The following is a 13,442-nucleotide window of genomic DNA, read 5'->3' on the forward strand; positions in this document are numbered from 1 at the left end:
TCAGTAACAGGGCAGACGCATTAAAAACTGACATTAATTTGTTTTTTACGATAACAAATTGCCAAATTGTCCGCTCTCGCTCGTTGACACATCGCATAAATTATAAATTCATCCGTCTGTCCGCTTATTGACTAAAAATTAGCCAATGAGTACGCGAGAATTTCTGCAGTTATCGTAAACATGATAAAAACATAAACTGTGTACTGTACAATTGGATGCACATTATTTAAAGCGGGCTCATAAATTAGTTTAATAAAATATAATTTCCGTAACGATAGGTTGCTTTATCTTCTCTTATTTCCGTCTAATGCGAGTGCTATTTACTCTCTGACCGCATATGCTGACTCTACACTTTTAAACAACCGTTTCCGCAACAAAAATTGGTGTGCTCTTTTTATTAGGATAGTTCATCGTAAAGTAAAGGCTCAACAAAGGAGATAACAATGTTGTGGAGCTTTGTTTCATAGGAATTGGTGTTTCCTCGCCGTTTACACTCGTGTAGGAGCACCATTTGTCGCGAAAGCAAATTTTGCTTCCTAAAAGAAATGTCTCTGAATTTTTTTTCTAATATTTTGGTTCCATACATCCAAGAATAAGTTTCTACAGCTAGGTTTCCTCGTGTGTAGGGGCCTTATAAGATCTTATCAAGCTGGTCACGTGTTTCAACAGTTAAGGGTTTATTATCGGAATTTTATGCGTCGCTATGTACATGTACATGTAGCATCTAGCAAGATGACAATGCATCATTTGTGCTTGGTTACGTCTCAATAAATGCGCCGTTAAGGTTCAAGTTAAATCTTTGGTGTAAATAGAATAGGATAGTTAATCTTTGGAATCAGCTGCATGGTGAAAAATGAGAAGTTACATCATTCATCAAAACAAAACTCTGCTGCATATCAATTTTGGCAACTATCTCCTTGGTGCTGCAACTGACTTCCTTCTCAACATAATTATATTAATATTTTAAAACACTAAATCAAGCTATTCTCTCAAAAATAATTAACAGCAAATATATAACCTGCTGTCTGCTGTACACAATAAGTTATGTACATCCAACATCCATATAAACAACAAATTCAAAAACTTCATGAAAGCTGACCAACAGTGAGAATCCCCAGCTGCACAATAGAACTACTCTTGGTGGATTTCACTGTCACATCAAAATCAGGCTTGGCTCATTTTAAAACTACAGGACATGAACATCATGCTTTTGCCCTCTTTCATATACAGGCTTCCAGTTCAGTTCAAACAGCCTAAATGATCTTAGTAAGGTACCCAACTGAGCAATGAAGGTATTGCTGATGTCCATCAGAGGTTGTAAGAGATTTCTAACACCAGTCAAAACATTCCTTGTGAAAATGAAGGAAGGTTGGATGACACTGTTGAAAAGCAATGCTAAGTATGGCTTCAAGAAATGATCTCCGATCACAAGAATGATTCCTCCAAGGAGACGAAGCAGGACGTAGTGGAAAATAAACCTAAGAAGCTCCAAAACAAAGATGAAGGCAAAGTCAGTGATGATTCGAACTGTACTGAAAAATTCCTGCCAAAAGTAATGAAGCCATTTTTCGGACCTGAAGAAACAAAATAAAATTGTTAGATGTCTAAATGTCATCTGTACAGCCATTAAATAGAGGATGTTGCACAGCAGCATAAAGACATGTGGATTTTATTTCAGTGGTAGAAACAATATTTTTTATGAATGAGCACGGCAAGTGAGTAAAATATTGTTTTAACACAAGAAAATAAAATTCATGTCTTCAAGCCACAGTGTCATTTTCTTTTTATCATACAGAAAAAAAAAGACTGTTTGCACAAAAAGCCATGAAAAAGCAGGAAATGACATCATCACTAGTGAGGATACGAAAAATATGCCTCTTAGATCCCTGTAGTACTTTTGCATGCATTTTGCAAGTGGTGTATTTTTCAGTAAATCCTGTGTCTATATAATGATATATGTATTATATTAGCAAGCAATTTTATTCAGAAAACGTTTTTTTTTCACAAAAGATTGTACCTGTCTGCAACTCTCTTCATGTATGCTTCCCTCCATTCAGGTCTAACATCTAAGTAGTGGTTGTGACCATGGTCAAAACGATACATGTATGAGCACCTACAGAAAATTAAAGAAAGGAAGGTACATTATTTTGTTAATACATGTAGCCACACTAATGAATTATTGTAAGCTGTTTGAATAAGATACATGTACAAGCAGGTAAAATAAAGTCTGCCTAAGAGTTTAGTGCTCCAAGATACTATCAGGCCAGTGCTTACAAAGCAGCCCAGAAACATGCAAACTATAAAATAATATGCAGTACATGAAGTCCATGCGCTTGGCAACAGCCATGCAAAAACTAAGCAATCGGCAATGTCAGCAACTACTCTCTAGAGAGCACATGCACCTCCAGCTGCAGAGAGTGTAAAATCTTAGAGAATCTTGAGAACAAAACATGGGTACCCTGTAACTCTGAAGAAGAGCTCACCAAAGAAACTGCCGGTCAACTGTCAGCAAACTGTCAACTAGCAAATACTGTAACCAACAGGCTACATGTACATCAGTCTTCTTGGCCAATACAAAAATTGTACTACAAAAGTCAACCTACAGTGTACAAGTACATCTTCACTTATAAATGTTTAGCTCAACATAAAATCTCAGATTGCTGACACCCGATGCTGACATGAGGGTAAATAATATCAAGTTGTTGTCACAGCAACTACGAACCCAGCAATGTGCTTCTCAGTGTTCAAAGGCACACAGCATGTTTGTAAGCTGAGGGTTTTGTCATTAACCTCTGTAACTGCTTCATGCTCTGTGTTTTTCTCTTCATGATTGGCCATCTTAGAATTACTCTTCTGACGAGGTGTTAACTGCTGTCTGCTGTGTGACACAGGTTCTTCTTCTCGGTCACTGTCTGAATCCCATGAATGATTTCCATTACGTGTTTCCTTGACAGCCAAATATGATGACTTCACTTTACCTCCCTTGGGTTTTTCACTCTGCACATGTTTTGCAGTGTCTTGCTTTGAAAGGGTGGCTGTTTATGCAATAAAAAAACAAGAGCTGCATAGCCATGTATTGTAATTGTTTGTATTTACAGTTCAGAGTAAATAGAGGATGTTATGGATTGCACTCTCAACAGAAACAATTTGTGCCAGACTTCTAAAGATTCTAAGAAAATAATGACAAAATTCTAAAAAGTTACAAGAAAGTAAACTATGCCAAGTAGACTTCAGAAAGATAAATGTTTGATTTACAAAGAAAAAGCAAAAGAAATGTGCAACAGTGAACAATGAAAGGCAATCTTAAAATGAAAAAGGCATTGGTTTCTAATCAACTCATTAGTACATGTATTCCTGCTGATGGAAATTCTCATAAACATGCAGTGTATGTTTCTACTGAGAAACGTTATGTGAGAAAGTGAGGTTAACAAAGGTTTGCATACCTTGAAAATCAGTGAATGGTGGATCACGTTGATGATAATCAACCTCATTCATTTCAATGTGGATTCCATCCTCTCTTCTACCTTGACTGCCCTGCTTTAATCTGTTTTCATTGATATCAGGGTTAAGTTCCTTGTTCTGTCGGTTCTCCAAACCACTGTCACTAAATGTTGTTCCACTAATAATACTTTGATCAACAAAGTTAGTTATCCCAGATTTGCCATACAGCTGACTAGGCCTATGAGACGAGGGGGTTCCTTGTTTGGTTCTAGACTGTGTTGCTGGTGAATTGGTCACAGATGTTTTCTCTGGAGTTGCTATTACTGCCTGTGTCTTGATTTGAGGTCTCTTCTGAGGTACATGACCCTTGGGAGAATCTGGCGGAGGTGCTGGTTGGTGTCGTGGAGTGATATCAGGGCTAGATGAAGGCTCTGGTACATCCCCAGGAAGACTGTCCCAGTCAGACCCACTGTCCACTTCCTCTGTCTTCTTTTGCTGATACTGAAATGATATCGATAAATGCACAAAAATGTGATACAAGACAGAAAATACTTCTGGTATAATCTTTAGTCATGTAATAATCTCTCTTGTTATATAGCTGGAGTTTAACTGAATATATCTTGCTCTCTTACTGGTTGATTCATGGTCATGTGGTAATGGTTAAATCTACATGTAAATGGCACCTGGCAGGCTACAACTTCGCAATTAAATCCTGCTCTCCCACTAACCAGAAACTAGAGAACTTTGAATTCTTCTTGCCTTTTAACTTTACACTTAATTCTAGCTATATAACAAAACACTAAATTACTGGTCCCTTGGGAAACAGTTAGTTAGTTCTCCTCTTGAGAAACATCAAAATTCTTGGGAAAGAAAATTAAAACTAATTGTATCCCTCATGAAGTCCTAGTAATTAGGTGTATATTATTACATCATGATGGTTAATGCCCAAGTCGCTTTTGGAGGGAAGGTGCCTACGAAGCCTGGGGGCTGCAACCGCAGTCACATTCCAAGGCACTAGAACACCTGACTGACCTGCCCAACCCGCAACCAAGCCACGAGCCCCCCGCGCCAGGCTCCCTACAGGCACCCGTCACACTCGAGCCAGATAGCTCAGTGGAAAAAAAAATGCTGAAAAAGGGGGGGGGGGGGGGGGGGGAGAAAAGGGAGGGAACGCCGAGAACTGCTAAACTACTATAATTCCACTGATAACGCCACGCTAACAGAGGAACAAACACACTGCAAGCACATGGGACGACAACGCACGCACTAACCAAGAATACCGCTGAACAATGTCAGCCCCAGGGCTCTCACAACCATATGACTGCTGCAAACGCTACAGAATGCAACAAATGCTTAACAAATGCTAACAGATGGCGAAGACGGTAACAAATGCCTACAAAAACTCTACTGACCAGACTAGCTCCTAGTCGTTAGCTATGTTAAATTCCATTTACATGTAACTATATATAGCTCTGTGAATGGCCTAGATGAACCAAATGTTGCACTGTGACTACTGACATGCAGCAACCTGAGAAGGCAAGATGGCTCTACCTTGCCAGCATGGGATTAACCACTGTTTCCTAAAACTCAAGGGCATGGTGTTTTTTATGCCTTAAATCCATTATTGAGCAAGCTAGTTTGGTCAAAAACTGGATATTGGCCTTGTTCTCTTTATCCATGTTTATGGACTATGGCAACGTCTTGGACCAGAACTAAGAAGGAACTAAGCCAAGGTCCAGCCATCTTGATCTCATGCTTACATGTACATGATGCATAAATGTACTTCATTTGTTAACCTACATGTAAGTGAAATAGTGACAACCTTATGGCTACTGTGGACGTACCTAAAAATACCCTTATTCTTCCTAACTATGGGTCAATAACCCACATATGATCACAGATACAGACCTCTTGCTCGGTAAATAAGAACTGAGTATAAGTCGAAATGTCGTTTGTTGTTGTAGCTGGTTTGTTTTGTTTTTCCTCGTTATTCTACTGGCAAAAAATTATCAAAGTACTTGGGGGCATTTCTGCAATTTAACGCCATCTGTAGATGCACGTAGTGGAAACTTAACCACAACAAGTGATGTATCACAACCCCAGGGTATGATTTCATTCAATCATTGCGTACAGCGCAGCTACCTATGTATATTATTACATGTCGCCGGGTTGGCTTTAGACAACGTTCGTGGACATAATCTATCTAATTTGTCTATGTTTAAGCATACCACTACAGTGAAAAACAGGCCTATTATGCTAGTATATTATTCAGATCAGACGTACCATAATTTCGAGATACTTTGCTGATCCTTTGGAGAAAAGTTTGATGACTCACGATGTCGACTGTAAACAATGGTAAACAATAAGCGTAAAATGTGACCTTGACTTGGCTTTAGAAGATTACGCAAACCAGATTTACGGCTACCCTAAAGGTCAATGAAGTTAGCTTTCTCAGTTAAGTACAGATTGATGCTATAGTCTTTGGTATGGTGGCAACAAAAATTACGAACATTAGAAAACTACACGGAAGGCCGGTTGTCAGTCGTGAAGGCCTCTGGGAAAACTTGTTACACGGAAAGACTGGGATCTAGTTGATATCCCCGCAAATACCTGGAAGCATTTGTTGTGTTACTGTTTTGGGGAAGTTTCTTGGTTCCTGTTGTAGTTTTCAAGGTTATCTTTCTCTTTAAGACAATTCAAGTTTATCAAAAATACCAGAGACCTTTCACTTGAGGATATAAAAGGTGTCATGAGTGATAAACACGCTGGAAACTGCTATGGGATGCTGAAAAGTACGCCATTTTACGTCCAAGTGTAAAAGTTTTGGTGCTACAATACGGATGACACTGGAGTGGATCTTGCAAACTAACTCAGAAATGGCAGAGGATGGGCAAGAGAGCAGTGCTTCGTGGTGTTTTAAGACTGTAGGAAAGCTGTGATATGCCTTCAAGTGTTTCTTTAGTACAGCTGTTTAGTAGAAAGTTTCTGGCTGCTGCTTGACCTGAGTTGCATTTGTACTTGTGTGTCAACTTTTTCTAAGTCTTTACCCTTAACAATAAGTACCGAAACTTGCGTCCAACAAATAACACCCCAGGAAAGCATCATGGACAGCACAGACAGGTAAGTTACTCTAACACCTGATTAGTGCACCTTGTCTATTTGCCGAGATCATAAATTATTACATTTGTATGCATGTGTGCACTGAACTATATACCATGCCATATACACGTAATATAGAAAATACAGCCAATCAGAATAAAGGAAAGCCATTGTATAGTCGACGGTATGAAATCCAACCTTCCAATCATACACTGCATGTATCTCACATTGATTGTGTTGGCTACTGTCTTTTCTATGGCATGGTATAAAACTAGTTGTGCTATGCTCTCTCATGGTATACTATGGAAAATCCTGCTTGTCACTTATATTTTCTTGGTATACACACTTGCCTAAAGGCTCGTGTATATACAAAGAAAATACATGTGACTTGTAGGATATTTCATGGTATACAACCCAACAGTGTTGCACAACTGGTATGTACATGTATATTATATGTACATGTTCATCAACATGTACTTGTAGGATACCACATCTGGGCAGATAATCAACACGTCACAGTAACAGCATGAGTCAGCGGCAGTACTATGTAGAATATTGATGAAGCAGCTTTGCAAAGCTCTGTTCACATGCACAGCCAGTTGATTTGCCTGCTGCCCAGTTCTTAATGAAACCCCTGCTATTTTTTGCTGTTTCACAGGACATTTTTGGACATGGTAAAGCTAAAACTACTAGAAATGAATGATATACTCTATGCATTATTGACCAAGTGTGAGGTCAAGATGGCTAGATATTGGCCAAGTTCTGTTTTTGTGTGTTTATGGCAAGACAAAGTCGAGGTCCATAAACATGCAAAAAAAAAAAAAAGAATGCGGTGTTTTTCTTTGTGAGCCTGAGCCTTTTTGACTTTTTATAATTGCTAGACCCAAGACTTCAAACTGCGTTAAATGCAAGAGCAAGACATTCAGATTCTAAGACGTTGAGACCTTACATGTAGTTATGGAAAAAAAAAATTAATCGGGACTTCAAGACCTGATTAGTCTTTCAAAAAATTGAGAGTGCAAGATTCAGAAAATGGCTAAAAAAGAGTCTGCAAGACCTCTGAAATTCGACAAAAATTTTTGCGAGACCCGTGGTTTTTGAAGGACCATTCGCCACCACTAGTTTTTGCTTTCTGTTCCTTAGTGGTTTTTTTTTTTCACCTTCATGTAGGGCTTTGAGAGAAAAGATGAGGAAGAGAAGAACTGCAATGGAGGTAATTCTCTTTTGTAATTCATGTGTTTCATTGTTTTTTTGGTCTAATGTAGTTGTAGTGTCAAATGTTGTAGTTTTGGAGGGTGAGGAGGTAGAGCTGTCAGGCCTCCATTTGTTGGCAAGTTTTCAGGTCTTTTCATCTACATAAACAGTGCCATATATCTAAGATATCAATATAATATAATATTATTTTTGCTGCACATATTCTCTTTTGCCTGTAAGCAAAAACTCAATGTTAAACTCAATGTACAAATTATCATGTAATAGTCATTCTTTTCAAAAAGACAAAAGGAGGAAGGAAGTGCTGTACAATATAGTTACATACATACATATACATACTTTATTGGCTTGTCCCCATGGGGCTTTTCAGAGTCAATTTTACATTACAAAATTAAAAACTAAGAACATGACAATGATAAAAGAAGATAAAGGTTAATAAAATTAAATAAAGCAGTCATTAAGAAGCTTTTGCCTGAGTGAGCGCCTGAAATCCGTCACGGATGGGCTTAGTTTGAGTGCAGGCTGCAACTCATTCCACAGAGAGGTCGTGATAAAAACATTGAAACACACGTTTATCATGATTGTCTTGAAGTGACTCCATGTTCACTATGAAATTAACCCAATGGGGAAAAATATTTAAGGTACACCAACCTCTATCAAGCGACCAACCCCTATTAAGTGGCCACCTCCCATTTCCCCAAGGGTGGCCACTTAATAGGGGTTTGACTGTACCATTATTGTCAATTCAACCATACATTAACGCCCAAGTCGCTAGTGGAGGGAAGGTACCTATGAAGCCCGGGGGCTACAACCTGACTGGCCTGTCTGACCCGCAACCAAGCCATGAGCCCCCCATGCCAGGCACCCTATAGGCACCCATCACACTCAAGCCAGATGGCTCAGTGGAAAAAAAATTTAAAAAATGCTGAAAAGGGGGGGGGGGGGGGGGGAATAGGGAGGGAACACCGAGAACCGAACTAAACTATAATTCAGTCCACAACGCCACACTAACAGAGCAACAAACACACTGCAAGCACATGGGGCGACAACCCACGTACTAACAAAGAATGCCGCTGGACAATGTCAGCTCCAGGGCTCTCACAACCATATGGCAGCTGGAAACACTACAGAACGCAACAAATACTTAACAAACGCTAACAGATGGCCAAGGCACTATCAGACGCCTGCAAAAAACGCTACTGACCAGACTAGCTCCTGGTCATAAAGTATGTAAAATTCCATTGAACTATATCAAATGTTACGGAACGCACCAAACGCTAAACAAACGCTAATAGACGGCCAAGACACTAACAACTGCCTACAAAAACGCTACTGACCAGACTAGCTCCTAGTCGTTAACTATGTTAAATTTCATTTAACTATATATTACATTTTAAGATTTAACATACGGTCTATATGCAAAATTTTAAAATGTACTTGACTGTATGGCTAATTTGACTAAATAATGTGTTTCAGTATTTTGTCACAAATAATCATTTGTAAACACACCATATTTTACAGGCCACGATGATGTCAGATACAGGCTCATACAGATCTGACAATGAGGACACTCTGCATAGAACGGTAACTCCAGCACATGCAGACACGGTTAGTTTTATAAATGTCTGACTATGTACACGTCCACTTGTATTGTAGTACAGGGTTTTAAAAAAGTAAAGGTAAAGTCTCCCTTCAGGCCAGAGCTTATCCCGGTTTCTGTAGCATGAAGTGACAAGGAGTATTTCTGCTCCCCCCTGGATGGGATGCTTGTCCATTGCAGGGTTATCTCCAACATTAATTTCGCCGATACCCATTTATACACCTGGGTGGAGAGAGGCACTGTGAGAATTAAGTGTCTTACCTAAGAACTCAATGCAATGCCCCCGGCCAGGGCTCGAACCTGGACCACTGGATCTGGAGACAAGCACACCAACCACTAACTGTGCCTCCCACATTTGAAAGGTCAGTCTTACATAGGATTAACTAAAATTTGGCAAGACCTTTTTCTTATTAACCACCAGTCTCTGAGACCAGTGACTGGGACAGAGATAGAGACCCTGAGTCCTGGAGGAGACACTATGGTTGAGGTGAGCAACAACTGTAATGCCTATGTTGATTGAGAAGTGTTGACAAACTGTCATTTGAGTATGTCTAAACTAAGGAAGGATAAGAGTACATGAGAGTTGGTAATAGCCATGTTTAAAGTGTGAGGAAAAAAAACCCTTGTTGGCTCACTTTAAGATTTGGGCAGTTTATTCAAATGTTGATAGGAGTTTGCAAGTCACCTTATGTTGTGTGCGACCGCATAAAAGTAAGAGTTTGCCCTCTCAAGCACAGGTACTTTCATTTTCATTTTGCCTGGGTCTTATACTTTAATAATCCTATCTAGCACCTTGAGATGTACATGCAACATTGAAATTTACATGTAACTCTACAGATTTTATGATTTATGGAGGTAGTGTGTCTGAGTGGTCAGCGTGTCGGACTCGCAATCCAGCAGTCCTGGGTTCAAGTCCCACTCTGACCACTGCCTGGATTTGTTTCATGGTAGTCTCTAGTTCAAATCCTTGGCCACGCTTGTAAATAGCCAACTGGTTTGCCTCCAGCCAGTTGGGATTCTTAACAATGTCATGTTCAATTTGAATTATGACTTATTTTAAAATTTGTTTCAGTTATTTGCTTGGTCCCACTAGCCTTTGTGCTATAAACACTGCTACTTATTTTTATATATATATATATTTTTGCTTATTCCTTCCTCATTATCATTGCTCCCTACCTTTTGTTATTTTTCATTTATTTACTTATTTGTTTTTGCAGTCTTTGCAAGACCTTGAGGATGAAGGTGATATGTTGCAGGATCTTCAGACTAGGAGGCAACAGAGAAAACAGGAGGTATCAAACATACTGTCTTGGCCTTAGCCTTGAATATCATTAATGTTACACATAAAAAATTAAAAAAAATTGCACATACATGTACCTTTATAGTTGACATAAGCATTAACATAAATAACAAAAATAAATGCACACCTTAAAAGAAACTACACTTGTATAATTAATATAATTACTTTTATTTAGTTCCTACATATGTACATTGTACTTTCTTGACTTGTGCTGACGTTCTGCCCTAATTACCTATAAAAGCTCAGAATCACGTGTTTTCACTTCTACCTTGGCACAGCAGTGTTTACGTACATTTTATCGTGTGTGGAACAGAAATGTTCATGTACATGCTTCATGTACATGGTTAAGTTGTTATTAATGGTTATTAAGTTGTCATTTAATTTAGATTCTGTATTTTGTCTATCTTGATTTCAGCTTTCCAACACTTTTGGAGGATCAGGTGGAGCATGGGGTGAAGAGAGAAGCAATGTAGAGACACCATCACCTGCAGGTTACTTATATTTGTACTATTACTACTAGTGGGGTTCAACTGTACTATGTGTAGTCTTAACCTGTGTTTGTGCGCAGTCACATAATTAAACAAGGTCTTTGTAAATTTGTTACAACTCAAAAGATTGATGTAAATTATTCAAGTGTCATTGATCATAATATACTGCTTTGGATATTCATCCAGACACATTTACAACATTTCTAATTCGTAAATACAAGTTTCTGTAGCACCCAATCAAAAACAGTACTGATTTCTGAAGGGCTATGTAACATTTATTGTAAAACTGTTTCTCTAGAACGTCTCAAAAAATTATTTTGAGGATGCAGTAAGTAAGATGTTCAAAGAAAGAAGACTTTTCTTTTGCTAAAAGGGTTTTTTCACAACATTTACATTGTTCCTGTAATACCTTGTTTCATTTTATTTTCAAAGGCCCATCACAATTGGGTGTACCAGGTCCCAGACTTCAGCAAATGATGAATTCTGAGAAGTTAAATGCGTCATCGGCAGGAGAAAGTGCGGGACTGAATGCTTCTATCAGGGAAAGGCTCAGAAGTAAAGTGCGAGGTCGTCAGGTATTATTCCCTTTAAAACAATAACAGTCTCTCATTTGTGCGTGTATACTGTTTCCTGTTTTTATACACCAGTTTTGTTTTGGTGGGAAGGGGCAACCAGATTTCCTAAGATACGTGTACTGTACTCTTTACTGAGCAGACATCATGTACATCAAAAACTTCTATCAATTTTCAAGGGTCAACCAATGTCATTTGTGCATGTTAAGTGGTGCCATTCATGTGGATGGTGTTTGGTGCAGGTAAATTGTCTTTGCTATTTATTAAGACTTGACATGTGCTTTATTTTTAGGCAGTTTCCAGAACTGGAGAAGGAGAGGTGAGCAATTAATTACTTTACAGCAAAAATAGTGCACTGTATATTTCATTTCATTAATGATGCCAACAGTTTACACACAAATAAGTTCATGTTTCTACTTATATGTAAGTATACATGTACTTGTGTTTCAAATTGTGCAAGATTAATATTAATTATATATGTGGTAATTTTCTTTGTCAGTCTAAGAATTTAATTATCCTTGTATTTACATGTATGTATTGTTAATTTTTGATTACTCTGTTAGGGCACACCTGAAAGAAGACTGCGTGGTCTAAGAGACCGACCATTACCAACCAGATTCGACGATGCTGGGGTATGACAGAAATTTATTTTGACTTGGCTGATGTACATACATTTACAGTAGAAATAATCCAGTAGTGTGTTGGTCAGTGTGTACTCACTCGGGTAATTAGTATATGATTATACAGTGTACATCATTGTAGATGGGAGGCTATGTATCTGTAAGTTACATAGCTTTAAAATGAAGTTGATAAATCTCTATAATTACATGTACTTTTATTATTCCTGAATAGTGATCAGGGTTGCTTATTTAAGTTGTATGACAGGTTAACCAGGTGGTTATTAAAAAGAATGCAGAAGAGTCGAACTTGAGATGCAGCTCTCAGAACAGATAATGTCTGTGGGCAAATATCTGAGCATATTTTCCCACCAAATGAAGGCTATTGTATTTTAAGTTGCAACAATGTTTCTTCAGTTGCTGGGTGATGTACCAGAAGAGGAAGATGCAGAAGATGCAGAACTTCAAGCCAGCATTGCAAGTGCAAACAAATGGAGGAAGATAGCTGCACTAACAAGACAGAGAGCTGCAGAGGTACATTGCATCATTAAATAATTTTTTTTATTATGGTTATAAACTGGCACAGGGTGTATGGTAGGAATAATTAAGGAACAAATTATGAGTCAGTGACACAAGCTACTGAGAAAATTATTTTAGGCCCTCCTGACAGAAGTCAACTCAAACCTAAGAGGAATGTGTGAGTGTGAAGGAGGACTTACAAAAATAAAGAGGCTTGAATCATGTTGTGAGAGACATTTCTTGATAAATTCAAAGCTGCTTTAAGCTTTCAAGCTCTCAGTATCTATTTCATGCTCTCCAATATAGGAGGGTATTTGCTGTTATGTAATATATTATTAATTAGTGGAGTTCCAGCGGTCCAAAGGACCGCCAGGCAGAGCACCATAGCTATAGGAACCAAACCACATGCTTGCAACCATGCTTGCAATTCTTTCTTCATGGTCAACATTGCCAGCGGCATGGATCCTGGGCATGTGCGTCCTTTGAAGACAATGATGATAACGACAATGTCATTGCAAACACGGTGGCCATTCCCCAGCTGATAGGTTGACAGAGAAGTGGTTTACAGCACACATCTTTGATATTTGATGTCCA

At 38.6% G+C, this 13,442-nt stretch overlaps 3 protein-coding genes across 4 annotated transcripts in view; 1 reads left to right on the forward strand and 2 right to left on the reverse strand.

The window, feature by feature from the left end:
• LOC110059432 (uncharacterized) overlaps nucleotides 1-13,442 on the reverse strand; it is a 439,844-nt gene that overhangs the window by 257,852 nt on the left and 168,550 nt on the right. The gene's annotated exons all lie outside the window — the stretch shown is intronic.
• LOC110059433 (uncharacterized) lies at nucleotides 381-6,001 on the reverse strand. Its single transcript, XM_020766126.2, has 5 exons — nucleotides 5,725-6,001; nucleotides 3,444-3,942; nucleotides 2,723-3,035; nucleotides 2,018-2,113; nucleotides 381-1,574 (listed from the first exon to the last, which is right to left on the reverse strand). Exons 1-5 carry the CDS (start codon nucleotides 5,725-5,727, stop codon nucleotides 1,187-1,189), a joined length of 1,299 nt encoding a protein of 432 aa, XP_020621785.2. The 5' UTR covers nucleotides 5,728-6,001; the 3' UTR covers nucleotides 381-1,186.
• LOC110059437 (coiled-coil and C2 domain-containing protein 2A-like) overlaps nucleotides 6,025-13,442 on the forward strand; it is a 34,673-nt gene continuing 27,255 nt past the window's right edge. For both annotated transcript variants that reach the window (XM_089275501.1, XM_089275502.1), the window contains exons 1-10: nucleotides 6,025-6,561; nucleotides 7,711-7,753; nucleotides 9,274-9,360; nucleotides 9,774-9,839; nucleotides 10,570-10,644; nucleotides 11,068-11,143; nucleotides 11,573-11,715; nucleotides 12,005-12,031; nucleotides 12,276-12,344; nucleotides 12,747-12,863. In XM_089275501.1, the coding sequence (XP_089131627.1) occupies nucleotides 6,545-6,561; nucleotides 7,711-7,753; nucleotides 9,274-9,360; nucleotides 9,774-9,839; nucleotides 10,570-10,644; nucleotides 11,068-11,143; nucleotides 11,573-11,715; nucleotides 12,005-12,031; nucleotides 12,276-12,344; nucleotides 12,747-12,863 (720 nt within the window). In that variant the 5' untranslated portion in view covers nucleotides 6,025-6,544. The remainder of the gene's footprint in view (nucleotides 6,562-7,710; nucleotides 7,754-9,273; nucleotides 9,361-9,773; nucleotides 9,840-10,569; nucleotides 10,645-11,067; nucleotides 11,144-11,572; nucleotides 11,716-12,004; nucleotides 12,032-12,275; nucleotides 12,345-12,746; nucleotides 12,864-13,442) is intronic.

The sequence above is a fragment of the Orbicella faveolata genome, unplaced genomic scaffold (assembly GCF_042242905.1).
Source record: "Orbicella faveolata isolate gen_17 unplaced genomic scaffold, um_ofav_v1 contig_36, whole genome shotgun sequence".
Classification (NCBI taxonomy): Eukaryota; Metazoa; Cnidaria; class Anthozoa; order Scleractinia; family Merulinidae; genus Orbicella; species Orbicella faveolata.